This window comes from Balaenoptera acutorostrata, chromosome 12 (assembly GCF_949987535.1).
Source record: "Balaenoptera acutorostrata chromosome 12, mBalAcu1.1, whole genome shotgun sequence".
NCBI lineage: Eukaryota > Metazoa > Chordata > Mammalia > Artiodactyla > Balaenopteridae > Balaenoptera > Balaenoptera acutorostrata.
In genome coordinates this window covers 32,502,427-32,521,429 of record NC_080075.1, presented here as the reverse complement: position 1 = coordinate 32,521,429, position 19,003 = coordinate 32,502,427, and the positions used below count along the sequence as shown (strand labels likewise).

The 19,003-nt window shown below is 48.7% G+C and overlaps 1 protein-coding gene across 15 annotated transcripts in view; it reads left to right on the top strand.

Annotated features, from left to right (window-relative positions):
• DYSF (dysferlin) overlaps positions 1–19,003 on the top strand; it is a 234,093-nt gene that overhangs the window by 60,240 nt on the left and 154,850 nt on the right. For 9 of the 15 annotated variants that reach the window (XM_007175528.3, XM_007175525.3, XM_057558082.1 and 6 more), the window contains 9 exons: positions 1,644–1,758; positions 3,032–3,124; positions 3,477–3,688; positions 5,924–6,052; positions 6,447–6,509; positions 7,196–7,246; positions 9,105–9,135; positions 9,748–9,863; positions 16,696–16,822. In XM_007175528.3, coding sequence (XP_007175590.2) covers positions 1,644–1,758; positions 3,032–3,124; positions 3,477–3,688; positions 5,924–6,052; positions 6,447–6,509; positions 7,196–7,246; positions 9,105–9,135; positions 9,748–9,863; positions 16,696–16,822 — 937 coding nt within the window. The remainder of the gene's footprint in view (positions 1–1,643; positions 1,759–3,031; positions 3,125–3,476; positions 3,689–5,923; positions 6,053–6,446; positions 6,510–7,195; positions 7,247–9,104; positions 9,136–9,747; positions 9,864–16,695; positions 16,823–19,003) is intronic. The other 6 variants (XM_057558086.1, XM_007175532.3, XM_007175530.3 and 3 more) reach the window with 1 other exon arrangement.

Here is a 19,003-nt window from a genome sequence, read left to right as displayed (position 1 = left end):
TATTGCTCCGAAGAGCCCAAATTGCCTTTTGATGAAGTGAAGGAAAATATAGCTTCCCAGGCCCACCTCAGACCTGGAGTCTCAGGGAGATGGGCGTGGCTGTGAGCGGGTCTGGTTATCTGGGGCCGCCTGGGAGGCTGTGGTCCGTGTTACTAGAGCTTAGGGTGCCGGGCGCCCTGGCTGCTCAAGTGGCGACACCTGGCGGTGCTTCAGGAAACTGCATGGCTGTTAGGACAATGCCTTGGATCTGGGACTTAAAGGGTCTCATTGACTTCCTGGGCCTCCTCCTAGGTCTCCTGGGATGGGGAGCTGGCTCCAGCCTCCTTCCTCGGTGTTCTGAGCACCCGCCCATTCCACCCCCGCCCCCGCCCCGACCCTGCCCTCCCTTAGCCCGGCTGCCCAAGCCCAGGCTCCATCCTGAAGTGTTCAAGCTGCAGAGCTGGGTACATTCAGGACATTAAGCTCCTTCCATCTCAGGACCAGGATTCGCTCCAGGAGTTTCCGGACATCCTTAATATTACTCAGGAGAGATAGATGTCTAGTGAATTATGCTGAGTAGCTCAGAAGATGCATCATTTACAGTTATGTTTATAAAGGGTTTATCAAAATTTGGAGAAATGCTTACTGTCTAATATTAAGTAAAAGACAAGCATTTGCTGTACAACAGAGCTGTACGTTATTCATTTAAAAAGATTGGAGAGAGTTATATCAAAATGTGAATAGTGGTGGAATTATGGCAGTTTGTTTTCTTTTACATTTTTCTTTAAGGTTTTTGTAATTTCCAAACTTTCTTACTTTGGAGTTTTTATTACTTTGATCGATTAAAAGGCTGCCCCAGGACATCTGCTGGACCTGTTGTATCAGGGAAGGCTCGGCCAGGCCTCCACGGCCTGGGAGCAGCAAGACTAGAGAGCGCCATGGCTGTACCTTTTCTTCAGGTCCGGGTGCCCCTTTGAAGGGTGCCGGTCTCCTGGTAGGCTCGGGTGGGGTGGGAGCACAAGGCAGCCTTCCCCTGTCCATGTGAGTGGCGTGATGGGTCACTCTCCTCTCACTGGTCAAAGCCGGAGCATCTGGGGGTGAGATGGGGGGCAGGGGTGCTTCTGGGAGGGAAGAGGGCTCAGAAAGGTGAGCAGCACCCTGAGACCCTCTCAGTGCTAGCTGGGGCCTGAGCAGAGCAAGGCCGAGCTGTCGGTAGATAGACAAGGGAGGACCCTTGGCTGGGCAGAGTGGCCAAGGGGGCTTTTTCCGGAAGATGGGCCTATGCTGAGAGTTGAAAAATCCTGCAGGTGAGGTTCGATCGCTGATTCACTTATAGAAGCTTACTAGGCATTCTACTAACTAATTTAATCCTCATTTGACCCTATGCAGAAAGTGCTATTGCTATCGCTACCCCCATTTTACAGACGAGGAAACTGAGGCACAGAGAGTTTACAGATCTTGCCAAAGTCACACAGCTTCTGAGTGGTGGAATTGACTCCAGATTCAATGCTCTTTAGCACCTGACTATGCTGATGGGGCCACAACTTCCTGCAAACCAGACTCCATTTTTGGTGGAGGGACGAAAGGAACAGGAAGGATGCTGGAGGGTGGTGGTCGGAGGCCAACACACTAACCTGCTGCCCTCTCTCCCCCATCTCTTCCAGGCCTCACTGGTCCTGCAGGTGTCCTACACGCCTCTCCCTGGAACCATGCCCACGTTCCCACCTTCGATGCCTCTGGAACCCTCCCCGACTCTGCCTGACATGGATATGGTGGCTGGTGAGAAACCCACCCTCACCCTGGCAGGGCCCCGTGGGGAGAAGCCTAGCAGTGGCACCCGAGTCTGAGAAGGGGGTGCCTTCCTCATGTTGGGGGCTGCCCAGGCCTGGAGAAGGGAGGCCGTGGGTGGGTGGGGGGTCTTGAGAGCTGACTTCTGTCTTGCAAAACAAAGGGGCAGGAGGCGGGCTTCCCTAGGTGCCGCTAGGATTAGTGTGAAGATGCCTTCCTAGCACCAGCTGTTCAGGAAGGGGACTGTGCCAGGGCTGGGCACCCTGCCCTCTGCAGCTCCAGAGGGGTGGGAGTTTTAGAGGTAGGCCTGTGCTAAGATGGGGTCCATCCTAGGTGACGCCAGACCCACTCCCCAGAGCTGGATGCCTCCCTGCCCTGGCACTCCGTAGGCCTTTAGCAATGACATGTGACCAAAGAGCTGGATTTTCCCTGAAAGAGCCCTGGGCTGAAGTCAGGGGACCTGAGTTCCAGTCTTGCCTTTGACGCCAAGTAGCTGTGTGACTTTGGGCCAGTCACTCCCTCTCTGGTCCTACAGTTCATTATTTGTGAAGTGAGCAGACTGAATTGTCTAAGTCTCAAGGTTGCCTCAGTTCTCTTTACTTAGCTCTCCTGGCCTTGTGGAGTGAGGACCCGGCCCAGGGTGGCTGGCTTGCCCAGTGCTGGGCCTGGGTGTGACAGTCCAGCCTGCTGGGGTGAACAGGAAGCCACATAGATGGGCCAGGTGGGGTCTTGCCCGTGGGAAAGATTCTAGCGTTTCTCTCGTGGTGAAGGGAGCTAGAGGCAAACCCAGCATGACACCCGGCAGCCCGTCTCAGGTGTGCCCTGAGCCTGTCCTGGGGCCCGTGTAGGGCTCCTGGTGAGGCAGGCGGGACAGGGCCCCTCTTGTTGGACGTGGCACTGTCTGAGCTCGGAGGTGGGGAGATCCTTCTGGACTGGGGTTGAGGGGGGAAGCAAGGGGGTGTTCCTGGTGACCGAGGGTGGGGAGGCTGAGGGCCCTGAACGTTCTGGGGCCACTTTTGAGGTGAATCTGACAGAGTTGGGTTCCAGCCACTCGGGGAAGGCTCCTAGCGGTGACCAGTTCCCAGTCCTTCCCAGAAGGTGGAGAGAGGGACAGTCTGGACAGATACGGCACCTGTTTCGGAGCTTTGCGCCAGGCCGGGGCAGGCGGGGAGAGCAGGGTTGGTGGGGGGGGGGGGGCCCTAGCTTGGCTTCCCTCACCAGCTCCCTCCTCCCCTTCTGGGGCTGTGCCCTGCCCGTGTGCCAGGTGGGGGACAGAGCCGGGCTGAGACTTGGTCCCTGCTCAGTGACAGCACCGTGGACACAAGATACTCTGGAAAGAAGTGGCTGGCCCCCACGGGTGAGACGCGGGCCGGGCTGTCCCGATCCTACCACCTGTAACCGGCTCGCTTGCTGCCATTGTCAGCTCCCCAGAGTGGGACGACGTGGCCAGAAGGGCTCATCCAGCAGGACGAGGTGGGGAGGGCTGGGGCCATTCTGTCTCCTCCTGTCGACTCACTGGACTGACCACCCTCAAGTGTCAGCTGTTGGAAGCTCCTCTTCTTCTCCCTCATCCATCCTGGCTGAGTGGTGGGGAAATAGAGGGCAAGGGGAGGTGGGTGCTCAGCTGTTGGGTCCTCCATCGGGGTGCCTGATGGAGGATCCTCCCAGGGGCCGGAGGAACCCAGCCTCATGAACACCCTCTCCTCCAGACACAGGAGGAGAGGAGGATACTGAGGACCAGGGGCTCACGGGAGACGAGGCCGAGCCATTCCTGGACCAGAACGGGGCTCCGGGCCCAGGGGCCCCCATCACCCCAAAGAAGCAACCTTCCCATCCTCCCCCCTACCACCCCGGGGGAAGAAGGAAGAGAAGCACGCCCGCACCCAGAAAGCTGCTGTCGGACAAATCGCAGGACTTCCAGGTGACTGCAGTCTCCTCCTTCAGCCAGCAGCAGCCGCTGATGCCAGCACAAAACTTGTCTGTCCAGCCGTGGGGAAGGTCCTAAGGGCTCTCCTAGGTGGGAGTCTGGTTCCCCTGGGTCCTGGGCAAATGCTAGATAGGGAGGCCATGGCTTGGGGCCTCTAGAAAAAGCCTCTGCGCAGCCCATGGTTTTGCTCTTAAAAAAAAAAAGGAAGAAAAAGGGTCACTGCAGAATCAGCATCACTACACTGTTATCTGCTTCCCCAGCCAGAGTTGCCCTAGCCAGCCGGTGCCGTGCTGGTCAAGGTGTGGTCCGTGGGCGAGCAGCACGGGTGTCACCTGGAAGCATGTCACAAAGGCGGGATCTTGGGCCTATCCCAGACCCACTGAATCAGAATCTGCACTTGAACAGGATCCCCAAGTCTGAGAAGCTCTGCCTATCTTTTTTTCTCCCTCTATCCATTTCCCCTATTTATAGCCGTGATTTTTCTGAAGGTCATGTGCAATTTGAGTTTGTTCAAGTTTTTCACAGAATAAAACGATGACTATTAACCCTTGGACATTTTTTTATCCAAAAATCTATCCCATTTAATTTGCCTTTTTTTTTTTATTTAAAAATTTTTAATTTTTATTTATTTATTTTTTGACTGCACCATGTGGCATGTGGGCTCTTAATTCCCCGACCAGGGGCCGAACCCGGGCTCCTTGCAGTGGAAGTACAGAGTCTTAACCACTGGACCCCCAGGGAAGTCCCTAATTTGCCTTTTAATTTGGGTCCTTTGCTTGTTCTTTTTCTTTTCTACAGAATTTTCCATTTTGATGTAATTGCATTTAATGATATTTAACTCTTCAGGACTACTATTAAAGTTAAAAACAGGAAACTTAAATATTTATTTATTAAATGAAACCAATTGTAAAAATATGCTTCAGTTCTAAATTGTGGTAATTTCAGCAAAAGTTCTAGTTATAACCACTATGTTTGCCTGAGAGACAAAATTCTAACTTATTTTTATTATTATTCACAAGACGTGTTATTTTTTTTCTCCTTAGAAAATTAATACTTTTTTTTGGTAGAAAATTTGGAAAATACTGTACAGTGAAGAGAATAAAAATCACTCACCCCCTTCCCATTGCCATTGATAATATATTCTATAGTATCTTATTTTTTAAAAAGAATTGATTAATAAAGAAATAACTGCTGATTAGAAATTAGAACCAGTAGACATCGTATTTTTTCATGGAAGTTTTAATACTTTAAAATGTATTATTTTTAAATATTTTGCCTCAATTTGGAAGCACAGATGTTCTTGAAACCTTCATTTACTGACAGTTGAATGAAGAAAACTCATTTCTCAGAATGTCAGACATTCTGTCTTGCACCTTATACTACATAAGAATAAAGTGGGGTTACATCACTATGTAACTTTGACCTCTAGGGGGATTGTCAGTGAGGAATATTCAAGCCACACAGAAACATCAGCCTCAAGGGGTCTGAGGTGGGGCTGTGCATGAACTGAACGGGGGTGGGATCCTCAGCCCAGCCCTGGGATTTACCGCTGGCAGCTTACTTGGGGCAGCCTGGCAGCTCTTATGTGGAACCATGGGATTTTATAGATGCAAGGGACCTTGGTGGGAAGATACTGTTCTTACAGTGTTCTTCCTAATTCCTTTATTTATTTATTTTTGAGGAATATTGCTTTTGTTTTGGTTATTTGACCGTTTTTTCTTTTCTTTTTTAATTTATTTATTTTAATTTATTTATTTTTGGCCGCGTTGGGTCTTCATTGCTGCATGCGGGCTTTCTCTAGTTGTGGCGAGCGGGGGCTACTCTTTATTGTGGTGCACAGGCTTCTCGTTGCGGTGGCTTCTCTTGAGGTGGCTTCTCCGTTGCGGAGCACGGGCTCTAGGTGTGCGGGCTTCAGTAGTTGTGGCTCGCGGGCTTCAGTAGTTGTGGCTCACGGGCTCTAGAGCACAGGCTCAGTAGTTGTGACGCGTGAGCTTAGCTGCTCCGCGACACGTGGGATCTTCCCGGACCAGGGCTCGAACCCATGTCCTCTGCACTGGCAGGTGGATTCTTAACCACTGCACCACCAGGGAATCCCCTAATTCCTTTTTAATACCTGTCCCAAGAGGCCAGCTGTGAGGGTGGTCCCTGAGATTCCTGACTCTCTCGGGCGGGGGGTGGATGCCTGATGACTTCTCCCTTTTCTTGCTCATGCCCCCTCCTGACTTTCAGATCAGGGTCCAGGTGATCGAGGGACGCCAGCTGCCGGGAGTGAACATCAAGCCTGTGGTCAAGGTCACTGCAGCTGGGCAGACCAAGCGGACGCGGATCCACAAGGGAAATAGCCCCCTCTTCAACGAGGTGGGAGACCCTGGGTTAGAGCTAGGACCTTGGTGGGAGCACACGGCAGATGCCTGGCAGTTCATTCAGTGTTTGCACATGGCGCTAGCGTTGGGTGGAGAGCTGTGTCAGTTCCTGAGTAGGTTATCTGAGGAACTGGAGGGAGGGTTCCTGCTCTTACTCCTGCCTTGGGCTCCCCCAGCTCCACATCCCCATCATCCCGTGGGGCCGGCCACCCACCCTGTCCCTGAGGTGACAACCTCCGTGAGGTCGAATCCCCAGAGCTCGGTGCTGGGCTGATACCACTGCTCACTTGTTGTGTGGACCAGACCTGGAGGCTGGGCGGCGGCAGTCCCCTCCCGCCCGGGCTCAGCGGGCCTTCATCTGTCCCCCTTTCACCCTGAATTATCAACAGACTCTTTTCTTCAATGTGTTTGACTCTCCCGCGGAGCTGTTTGACGAACCCATCTTTATCACGGTACGTGGCAGCCCCCGAAGGCCCTTTGTGGGCTCAGCGTGCATGTGTGAGTGTGTGTGAGTGTGAGTGTGAGTGTGTGTGGGTCAGGCACCCACCCCCCACCCGAGCCTGGATGATGGGGAGCAGCTCACAGCCTCGCCCCCCCTGGTCACAGGGTTGCCTTCTGAGCTCGGATGCAAGCAGCAGCCGAGTGCGGAGTCCTCGCTGTTCAGGGTCAGGTGCCTTAGGCCAGAGTCCTGAACTAATTCTTGCAGTGGAGCTTTGATTTTCATCTTATTTTGTTTGTCTATATGCCTGCTTCTGGCAAGATTTTCTTTCTCTGGACCTCAGCTCTTTTTTTTCCCCCTTTCCTTTGAAAGGCAGTATAGTTTAGCTGTTAAAAGTGTGGGCTCTGGAGCTAAACTGTCTGGATTCTAGTCCTGCCTATACCGTGTAGGGGTTGTGTGATTCTGTACAAATGGTCTCTCTGTGCCTCGATTTCTTCATCTGTAGAATGGGGATAATAATAGTACCTACTCATGGGGTTCTTGTGAGGGTTAAACATTGCTTGTAACAATCTCTGGGATAGAGCAAGTGCTACTGGAGTGTGGGCTGTTATTTTTTGGGAGGGAAGAGCAGTTGGATTGGTCCCTGTCTGGGTCAACCTTTGCTAGTGAATGAGAGTTTGAATTTGTCTTTCCTTCCAGGTGGTGGACTCCTGTTCCCTCCGGACAGATGCTTTCCTTGGGGAGTTCCGGGTAACGGTTTATTTTCTTTGAAAGCAGTCAGTTCTTGTTTAACCATGTTAATGGAAGCTCTGTCGATGATGGGCAGGGTTGGTGCTCCAGAGATCCTGTCTGTCTTGGTCTGTGTTGGGGAAAATGTAATGAAAAAAACAAAACAAGATCTTCTCCTAACCCAGAAATCCTCTCCACAAAGGTAGTAGAGAAAGAAAGCACTTTTGTTATTGAATAAGCATTAAACCAGAATATGATGCTATCACGGGCCATCCACTAAGAGATTGCAAAGACAGAAAGTAATCTTGTATAGAGCCAAGCAGACACAACCCTTTCCATATATATTCTCAAGATAAACAATAACTAAACAATAACTAGTGCCTGAGTTAGCGGCCTGGATAGTACCCTCAGTCACACATAGTTCATCCTAAATTTACCTGGTAATTGGGGTGACCATCTGTGGTTGCTAATTGACTTTATCCACAAGAAAAGACAGAAAGCAAGCTCACATTTTTATGATGGGGGGTAGATTTACAATTCGGTTAAGGTAGACCCTTCCCTTTCCCAGAGATGGGAGAGCCTGGAGAAAGGCACTCCTGGATCATAAAGCTGACGAAAGGCTTATTTGGTTTCTAAAAAGGTACATTTCAAAGAGATAGAGAAAGTACTTACATTAAGTTTTCCAATGAAAATGTTCTGACAAAAAGAGGGAGAGGGAAATCTCTCCCCTTGTTTCCAACAGGGAGGATTCAGCTTCTTTTTTAAATTCGCATTTGTTCTTACATCTTGGAAAGACAGCGTGGGACCTGAGTTTAGGCAGACCTCCTCCTAATTCGGACCATCTCGGGCCAGCGTGACGCCAGCGCTCTGTGCCCTGGGCTCACCTGGGTTGGGAGTGGGGTCCAGACGTGGAGTCCATGGGGATGGGGTGGAGTGGGGTGGGGGGCAGTGGAGAGATCTGGGAAGCCTGCCCCCTCATTTGTCCCAGTTGTGCAGAAGTGAACACTCCACTGCAGAGGACCTTGAACCAACGTCATAGGATGGTTTTAACAGATTACATAGTGTAAAGGCAACTAGTAATGGAGACCTTCACGAATGGTGTTTTAATGTCATTCTTACTGATTTTCTCATTTTGAAATAAGCATTTATCAGATGGAAAGAAAAGGCACAGGTTTATTTGACCCTCCTCTTGCTATCCAAATAAAATATGGCCCCTTCTCCAAGAGGTAGTCACAAGATAGAAAACGGAGTCTGTTTTTCTGGAGAAGCAGTTTTTTTTAAAAGAATGGGCTTGTGCTGGAGTCATTCTGTAACACTTATGTTACAGGATCTTATGTTTTGAGTCTCTAATATTGTTATAAGAACCCAAGGGTTAGGTTAAAAAAGTATTCTTTTTTCTAATTATAAAAGTAATCCATGGTTTAAAAAAACTTTGTAGTTTTTGAAAGCAATTTTAGGTTCATAGCAAGACTGAGTGGAAAGTACAAAGTTCCCACATACCTCCTCCCCCCACACATGCATAACCTCTCCTACCGTCAACATCTGACTAATCTGTCATTTTTTTAATAGAAAATTATAAAATATAGGAAAGAATAAAAATAAAATAAAAATCACTCAAATCTACCACCCAGAGGTAGTACAGTTAGCGTTCGGTGTGTTTCCTTTGCTCTGTCTTTTCTATGCATAGATATACTTTTACCAAACTTGGATCAAAATGTATTCCACTTTCTTTCCATGTGATATCAGAAGGTGAACATTTCCCCATGTCTCCAAATGTTCTTCAGAACATGATTTTTAATGGGTTGGTATCATGCATCATACTTTATTTAACACCCTGGGGACAAGAGTGTGACGTGTGCCTCCTTCTGTTTGATTTCAGATGGACGTGGGCAGCATCTACCGAGAGCCCCGTGAGTCACCCTCTCCTCCCCTTGGGCAGGTCCTTGCATTTGGGTTCTGGAGGCTGAATGGGGGCACCCATTTGGGACACTCATCTTTCCTTCTAGGGGATTTTAGAATTTAGAGGTGGGGTTTGATCTTGGAGGTGAGGCTGCAGGAATGAAGAGAGGACAGGCTTTCATCTTCTGGGTGAAACAGGCCCCCAGGGAGATCGAACCCTCACGTGGGTCTCAGCTGGCCCAGCTGGGGGGCTAAATCTGGAAGGCCCAAGCAAGGGTTGCTGGGGACCGGGGTGCCTCCAGACGGGACGGGTCATTTGGATGCCAAGTCTAGGATTTCTCTACACCCTGGTCTCTGCTGTGGTCTGGTCACTTCCTGAAGGGGAGGAAAATGGCCGGGGGTCTGGCTTTGGCAGCCTCTGATAGGGGTTTCTGTTAACATTTCTGACTTGGACCCAAATGGACACTCAAGGTACATTTTATTCTAGAATTTGAGTGCTTCCCCCATGTCTGGGTAGATGAGTCCCTCATCTCATCCAATGGAGTCCACCCGGGGCTCCTGGAGGTGGTTGTAGACTTGGGTCCTTCCAATTCTGGGATCACCAAGGGTGTTGTCTCTCTTAGGACATGCTTATCTCAGGAAGTGGCTGCTGCTTTCGGACCTGGATGATTTCTCTGCTGGGGCCAGAGGCTACCTGAAAGTGAGCCTTTGTGTGCTGGGGCCTGGAGACGAAGCCCCCGTGAGTACATTTCCTCGTCCCCCTCACAGCACCTCCGCCTGGCCTTGGAGGCACCAAATGAAGAAACAAAAAAAAACTTTAGTTTTTCTGATTTAAAAGAATACATGGCAATTATGAGAAATGTAGAACATGTGGAAAAGCATAAATAAAAAGTGAATCACTCATAATTCTACCCATCAGAGAGAACCGTCATTAATACCTTCTTGCATATTCTCCCAGAAGGATATACGTGTATATTTTTCTTTTTTTTTTTGGTGCAAAAGTGAGATCACTCACTCTGTAATGTATTGTAGTCTGAATTTTATCACCTAGGAATATATCATTATCATCTTTACGGTCAGTAAGTAAAGTTATAAGTTGGAGGTGGTAAGAATGAGAAAGGCTTTCAGAGTTGGGGAAGTATCAGCATCTCTGTATGTCTGGGGAGAGGAGAGAAGGTTTGGAACAGTTGTTGAGGAACAAGGGGTTAATTAGATACAGACAGAAGGATTTCTTTTTTTATTTAAAAAAAATTAAAAAAATATTTATTTGTTTATTTATTTATTCATTTATATTGGTAACTATAAGTTTGTTTTCTGTGTCTGTGAGTCTATTTCTGTTTTGTAAATAAGTTCATTTGTAACATTTTTTTTTATATTCCACATATAAGCGGTATCATAGGACATTCATCTTTTTCGGTCTGACTTACTTCACTTAGTATGATAATCTCTGGGTCCATCCATGTTGTTGCAAATGGCATTATTTCATTCTTTTTTGATGGTTGAGTAATATTCCATTGTGTGTGTGTGTGTGTGTGTGTGTGTGTGTGTGTGTGTGTATGTATGCACACACACCACAAGACAGAAGGATTTCTGAGCAGACACAAGGGCAGACACTCTGGGCTGGAGGCTTTATGGGAGAGTGACCTCATAATACTCAGCGGCCTGGAAGCAGAAGGGGGGTAGGATGGAGGTGCTGTCAGGTGTGGACAAGGCAGGTGTGGTGGAGGCACAGGACTGAGGTAGCTGATGAGCCTGGCGGGGAGGATGCAAGAGGACTGGGCATAGAGCTGATGAGGAGGACAAATAATAGGGAAGGGCTAGGGAACACACATTTATTGAGTGCCTTCTGTGTGCCAAGCTCTGTGCTGGGTGCCTCACTCGGTGTGAGGGGGGTTGGAGGAGGTGGATAGGTTGAAGGCTGTCTTTAGAGAAGGGTCTCAAGGTCAAGGTCTTCCTAGAGGATTGGTTCTGAGTGGCTGGAGGTTTGAGATATGGCCATCTCTCTAGCAGCTGCAGGGGAGGGAGATTAAGATGCTGTTGGTGGAGGACAAGGGACTGTGTTGGTGAATGACTTGTCCACGTGGATGTTGATTATCTCATGGGAGAATTGGAAATCAAATACGCAAAAGTTGAGGCAGATACTGAGATCATCAAGGCAGGGTGAGCCAGGAGGAGTGGGAGAGGCAGGAGGGGGGAAGGCAGGTCTCCAGGAGGGCTGGGGAGGTGGAATCCCCAGGGAAAGCCGCATGTGATCATGGAGGCGGAGGGCAAGTTCCATGAGGCTGTTAAGGACGAGGAGCTGGCTGCTCACGAGAGCTCAAGAAGCCGCTGTGGAAAGGGTTAGGGGAAGGAGAATCCCGGGTGCCCTGCAGGGGCCAATGGAGCTCAGGTGGACCAGCTCCACCCAAGGGCATCTCCCCTGATCTCTCATCCCATGTCCCTCTGTAGCCCAGACAGACATTGTGCCTTCCTGCTCCTTTTCCTTCTACGTGGACTCTCTGAATCTATTACCTTTTCCTAAAACACTCTTTCCTCCTCTTCCCATCGATCAGAACCTTGTTTTTCCCAGATGAAACCACTTTTCTTGAGACCAACTCAGAGGGAAGCCCCTGTTTTCTGCTTCAGCTCTTTGTGGCTTTCAGGATGGGAGGAGCGGCCATCTTTTGGTTTCCCACAGTAGCTTCTCAACTTCAGCATTGCCTTCTTCTTTTTTTTAAAATTAATTTTATTGGAGTATAGTTGATTTACAATGTTGTGTTAGTTTCTGCTGTACAGCAAAGTGAATCAGTTATAAATATACATATATCTACTCTTTTTTAGATTCTATTCCCACATAGGTCATTACAGAGTATTGAGTAGAGTTCCCTGTGCTATACAGTGGGTTCTTATTAGTTATCTATAAGATAGTTATCTATCTATCTATCAATGCCAATCTCCCAATTTATCCACCCCACCCTTGGTAACCTAAGTTTGTTTTCTACATCTGTGACTCTATTTCTGTTTTGTAAATAGGTTCATTTGTACCATGTTTTTAGATTTCACATGTAAGCGATATCATATGATATTTGTCTTTCTCTGTCTGACTTACTTCACTCAATATAACAATCTCTAAGTCCATCCATGTTGCTGCAGATGGCATTATTTCATTCTTTTTTATGGCTGAGTAATAGTCCATTGTATATATGTACCACATCTTCTTTATCCATTCCTCTGATGATGGACATTTACGTTGCTTCCATGTCCTGGCTATTGTAAATAGTGCTGCAGTGAACACTGGGATACACGTATCCTTTTGAATTATGGTTTTCTCCGGATATATGCCCAGGAGTGGGATTGCTGGATCATATGGTAGCTCTATTTTTAGTTTTTTAAGAAACCTCCATACTGTTCTCCATAGTGCCTGCACCAATTTACATTCCCACTAGCAGTATAGGAAGGTTCCCTTTTCTCCACACCCTCTCTGGCATTTATTGCTTGTAGATTGCCTTCTTCTCTGAAGCCTGCCTCACTGGTTATTTCCCCTGGTCTTCTGGGCTGTTACCTACCCCTGGCACAGGCAGAGTTGGTGCAGGAGGGTCCTTGCTGGCAGATTCCCATCTTTGCCATTGTTCTGAGGTCTGATGTGTCCTTGCTGATGAGCCATCAACGTCTGATCTTACTTCCTTTCAGACCCTGAGCTTGGAAATTGCTCTCTCCACCAGTTTCTTCCTGCCTCTTTCCCTCCCTCACCCTCAGTGAATGGCAGTTCTTCCTCACTGAGGTTACAGCCCTGACCCCTCTCAGTTTCCCAGCCCATCAACTCCCTCCTGCAGCCTGGCCCCCATCCCTGATCCTCACGCACACTCTGTGCTCACTAGCTTCTGGGGTCTGCTGCCACACCTCGTGTCCCCCACCCTCCCCACGACACGCTGTCCACACCACTCCTTGGTCAGCTTTGGTGGCAAAAGTCACCTGGAGTTGCTGTCAACGTCTTCCTTTACTTGGGTGAGGTCTACTTCTTATCCCATCCTCCACAGTGGCTGTTTCCAAAATTTCTGGTCGGGAATTCCCTGGCGGTCCAGTGGTTGCGACTCTGCGCTTTCACTGCCGAGGGCACGGGTTCGATCCCTGGTCAGGGAAACTAAGATCCTGCAAGTCACGTGGCACAGCCAAAAAAACTTAAAAAAAAAAAAAACAAAAAACTTCCTGGTCTTAAGCTCCGGCCTCGGTCCCCCTTAGAGAGACAGAGCTGCACAGCGGGAGTGATGTGAGTGCTTGAAGCTCCCTGGGTCGTCGGCGCACCTCCCATCTTCCTTCATCTTCCCTCCCTTCCCCACTCCCCATCTCCTTTGCATGTGCTCATGCCCTCCATACCACCCCCGTCTTGTTCTTCCTGTCTCTTCTCTGGCTCCTGCCCTCTGGTCTGTGCCAGACTCCAGATTTCCCCATCTCAAAACACCCTTGCCTTCACCATTTCTCCCCACCCCTCCCCGCCAAGCTGCTTTCATCTTCCTTTCAGCCATCACCAAGGTCACCAAGTTCTTGAGAGTACCCTGTGTCCCTCTTCTCCAGTCCTTTGCCAGATGCTCACTCCTTCACCCCTTCAGCGCGCTTCCCACCGCCTCCTTCCCTGAACCACTGGCCTAAGGGTCATCCATCGTGAAGTCCCAGGAGCTCTTCTCTCATTAATCTGCTCTGTTGCTCCACAGCGTTTGATTCTGGAGCCCACGTCTTATTTGAAACTCTCTTCTCCCTCGGCATCCGTGACTCCCCTCATTCTTTTCCTTTTTTTTTTTTTGGAATGGATCTTTCAGATTCAGTGGCTTGATAAAATTCTGCTGCCTGCTTCTTTGCTGTGCCTTTGACATGACGTTCAAGGCCCATGAACATTTGGCCTCAGTCTGATTTCGCAGTGCATCTATCTGTCTATGGAGAAGCCTGTCTCCGTCTACCTGAGGCTCCTAAATCGCTCATCTCCAGCCTGGATCTTCAGAGCTCCAGACGCTCAGTTTCAGTTGCCTGTACCAAAGCACATGAACATGTCCCTTAGGCCCCTTTAACTTCACATATAGAAACCCAGTGTCATTCGCTGCCCACTCCTCATACCTGATTCCCGTCCTGTGTTAGGTGACATCTTGGGAAATGGCACTCATCATCCACTTAGTTCCCCAGGCCAGAGCGTCTTTCCTCATCCTTCAGCCCCACATCTGTCAGTCCACACGCACACAGGTGGCCAGTCTTGTTGGCATGACAACCTCAGTGCACGCTTCTCCTCTCTCTCATCCCAAGACCAGAGTTCAAGGTCAGGCTCCCATCATATCTTACCTGGGCCTCTATGTGAATGAAGATGTAGGTTCAGCTGCTGTAACTCCAATTAACCCCACATTACCACCAAAATCATCTTCTTTAAACTCAGGCACAATCATGTGAGTCTCCTCTTAAAAAACTGCCGGAGACCCACCCTGCCTCCCAGTTACTTTCAGGATGAAGTCCAGAATCCTTAGCATGACATTCAAGGCCCATGAACATTTGGCCTCAGGCTGATTTTGCAGTGCCACTTGCCGGGACGTACTTCCACGGACTCCGTACTGTGGCCACACCAGACAATGTGACCCTTTCCAGAATGCACTTCCATCCCTCTCCCTGCCTTTTCAGCTGTTGGGATGCCTTCTCTGCCTACCAAAAACCAGTTTGTTCTTCAAGACCCAATTCAGATGCTACTTCCTCCACGAAGCCTGCCTTGTCCTCCAGGGAAACTGATTGGTCTTTCCTTTCGGTCACCACCCCATGTTTTGTTAGTTTAGTTAATGTGTCCATCTTTGTCACCGAGACTCAGTTTCTTGAGGTCAGCGACAAAATAATAGATATGAACTGTTTTATCTCCCCTCTTGCCTAGTACAGGTCTTGTGCACAGTAGGTGCTCAATCAGTGCTTGTTGTCTAAGGGAATGAGCAGTGTTAAGGATGACTGAAAGCAGAGGAGATGATCATTTTCTTCAGGTGTGAGCTGAGGAAAATCAGTGCAGAATTAATTCCTTCACAAGCACTTGGGTGACATGAGGCATTCTGGGATGGAGAATTTTGCTGCAAAGATTCTGAAGCAGGTTTCTACCTGTGGACTGAGTGAGGATGGTCCAGGCAGCTTTCCAAGGAGTGAGCTGCTGGGCATGGCTTGATGCCACCTCTCCCCTATCCTTCTGCCACCCACCTGCCCAAGTGCAGCACGTGGATCTTTTGTTCCTCAAACTGCCAAGTTAGCCCTCGCTCTGCATGAGTTGCTGCCCCTGCCTGGATCCCATCATCCAGGTCTCCAAGCTGGCATATCACCAACACTATTCCCGCCCTCCCCTCAATAGAGTTACAAGCCCCCTTGCTCTGTTCTTTCTAAACCCACTGGTTCTGCATCCAGCCTATGGTAACCCTCATCTAGCTTATCTGTAAAGTGGGGTATCCTAGGGCCTTGCACCCCACAGCATTGGCATCGTCTGGGCAATTGTTGAAATGCAGAGTCTTGGGCTCCACCCCAGACCTGTTGAACCAGAATCTGCATTTTAGTTGGAAGGTACAGCAGTGGTCTAGAAGTCACTGATTCTCCAGTTTCTAATGTATAGCCACATTTGAGACCCACTGCTCATGGGGGTTGCTGTCAGGATTAAATGAGAGCATGTATACAATCAATAAATATTATTTTTATTATGACTGTTCTAATCATAATACTCAGCACATGCTATTACATTCATTTGCTTAAAGGTCTGCTTTCCCTGTGAAAGGTGAACACCACGGGGGCAGGACCTCTGTCCCCCTTGTTCACTGTGACAGCCCTTGCCCCTCAGGGTGATGCTGACACTTAGTAGTCACTCAGTAGATACTTGTTGGGTGAATGAACAGACGTTATTGAAGACGGTGGCTGGCCTAGACCTCTGTCACCTCTGTGCTATTTTTTAATGGGTGGAATGGGAAGGAGACTGCGGTTCTTGAGTGCCTGCCGGTGTGCCACGTGCATTTACACGTTATTGAAGTTGATCCTCCCACAGCCCGGGAGGTCAGTGTCATTGTCTCCACTGTCCAGATGAGGAAGCAGAGTCTCAGGGTAAGGAATCTGTCAGAGATCACAGGCTAGGAAGTGGCAGGGCGAGATCTGCCTTTCTTCAAGATGCACCATTTATTTATTTATTTATTTATAAACATGACCCGAATGGTGCAATTTTGGACTGAGGAATGCTTTTTTTCCTAAAACAATTTTATTTTTTTATTTATTTAGTTGCAACCAGGTCTTAGTTGCGGCAGGCGGGCTCCTTAGTTGCGGCACGTGGGCTCCCTAGTTGCGGCAGGTGGTCTCCTTAGTTGCGGCTCGCCAGCTCCTTAGTTGCGGCATATGAACTCTTAGTTGCAGCATGCATGTGGGATCTAGTTCTCTGACCAGGGATCGAACCCAGGCCCCCTGCATTGGGAGCACAGCAGGGTCTTATCCACTGTGCCACCAGGGAAGTCCCAAGATGCACCATTTAAGTGTGTTGGTTGAGCTCTTAGAAAAGGAAGGGAAAACACTGTGCTCGAAGGCACATTAAGGAATCATATTGGGTTGTGTTGTAGCTGGAGAGAAAAGACCCCTCTGAAGACAAGGAGGACATTGAAGGCAACCTGCTCAGGCCGACCGGCGTGGCCCTCCGCGGAGCGCACTTCTGCCTGAAGGTCTTCAGGGCCGAAGATTTACCGCAGAGTGAGTCTGGTGCCCTCGTTGGGTGACTGTGAGGGGGGACACTGGGCTGGGCTGCCTCAGCTCCCTGGGGGAAGGAGATGGAGGGGCTGGTCCCCTGCTCCCTGTCTGCCTCCGCTTGGCCTGGCTTCCTCACCCCGAGGGTCTACTAGATCCGTGTCAGCCCATTTCTCCCTCTGCTCTGCCGCCTGGGGAAGCCTCACACCCTCTCTAGGTTTCCCAAGGCTTTTTACTGTTCTTAACAGAAAAACAGTCAGAATTAATGAGAAGTAATACTGATGCTGGTGGAGTCACAGAGATGCAAGAAATCTTGAGTACTAGCTGCCCCTGGGCTCTGTTTCAGCATCCGCTAGGCCTTGTCTGGCTCTTTGGCCACTCCATGCACCCATTTTCTTGACTCTCACAGGGGAGTCAGCACCAATTCAACTCTCTGTTCTGCGCTCATGGCTGGATTCCACTGATTTTCTTTCTCTCCTCTAGGAAGCCCCAGCCTGAAAATTGGCAGACCCTGGGCTGGGGAAGCAGTTGCTGAAATGTTAGAAGGGCTCAGTGTTTCCACTGAGTGGAGACACATGGGTGTCTAGTTTGCCTGGGACTGTCCTGGTTTTAGCACCAAAAGTCCCACATCCCAGAAAGTCCTCATTCCCTGGTAAACTGGGACAGTGGGTCACCCTAGCTGTGGCCATGTCCTCTTCATCCCAGGAAGGCCATTGTGGCCACTGCCTGATTTCTCACAGTGACTAACCCCGTACTAGCCCTACCCTGTGTGCTCAGTAAATGTGGGGGAATTATGCTGAATATTCTAAAGCTGTGGGTGTCAACCCAGGCTGCAGTTAAATCATCCTGGGAGCTTTAAGGAAGTGCAGATGCCTGGGCCCTTCCTCCAGTGTTCCAGGTTGACTTGGTTTGGGGTGGGGCTTACACACTGGTAGTTTAAAAATGCTCCCTGGTAGTTCTCTTGCTGCGGGCTATAAGCCACTATTTTGGAGCATGCATTAGCAGAATTAAGCCAGGTGCTGTCCATAGCAGAGTTCACGAGAACAAGTAGTCGGGGACTACTTGGGTCCCTGTTTACGAGTTTTCCATGAAGCTAATTGCTTGAGGGTTTCTGCTTTGACTAATGACACCAATAAATGGGTTCCTTCTGCACAAGTTTAATTGAACCAAAATCATGGGGAAAGCCTTTAAATAAGTAATGGGCATTAAAATACAGGCTTAGAACATTCTGCGTTTGTCGGTTGAAACTATGCAGAAGTGAGGCTGGTGAGCTTCCAAAGGGGGCTGGGGAAATAGAAATGTTTGCTTTGCTCAAGGTGAAGGGGACTATGTTGAATTCTCTGAAATGTTGTTTAAATGTAAATAAAAGAAAAATAGATGGGTAAATAGAACATAAGTATTTGCTAATTGTTATCTGTTGTATTCATGTAGACATTGGCTAGTATACAATTGTTAACTGTCCCCTCCTCTCATTTTCTCATTCATATACATATGTACATTTATACATAACATATATACACATACATACATACACACATCTATCATCCGTAAATACATATGGAAAAAATAGGGCTAATTCAGTAAAATATTGGTTTGAAGCAGCATAGATTAAATATTCTTTTTTTTTTTAAACAATTGACTTATTGGTTACCCTCAGGAAAATCACTGTGCTAATGTATATAAAGGAAAATGTCAAACAGGCACCAGTAATGGGATATTATTGTAACAACTTCCAGTCTTTTTTTTTTTTTTTTAATTAATTTATTTTTGGCTGCATTGGGTCTTCGTTGCTGCAAGCAGGCTTTCTCTAGTTGTGATGAGCGGGGGCTACTCTTTTTCTTTTTCTTTTTTTTAACATCTTTATTGGAGTATAATTGCTTTACAATGGCGTGTTAGTTTCTGCTGTATAACGAAGTGAATCAGCTATACATATACATATATCCCCATATCTCCTCCCTCTGCGTCTCCCTCCCACCATCCCTATCTCACCCCTCTAGGTGGACACAAAACACCGAGCTGATCTCCCTGTGCTATGCGGCTGCTTCCCACTAGCTATCGGTTTTACATTTGGTAGTGTATATATGTCAGTGCTACTCTCTCACTTCATCCCAGCCTACCCTTCCCCCTCCCCATGTCCTCAAGTCCATTCTCTATGTCTTCAGTCCTGTCCTGCCCCTAGGTTCGTCA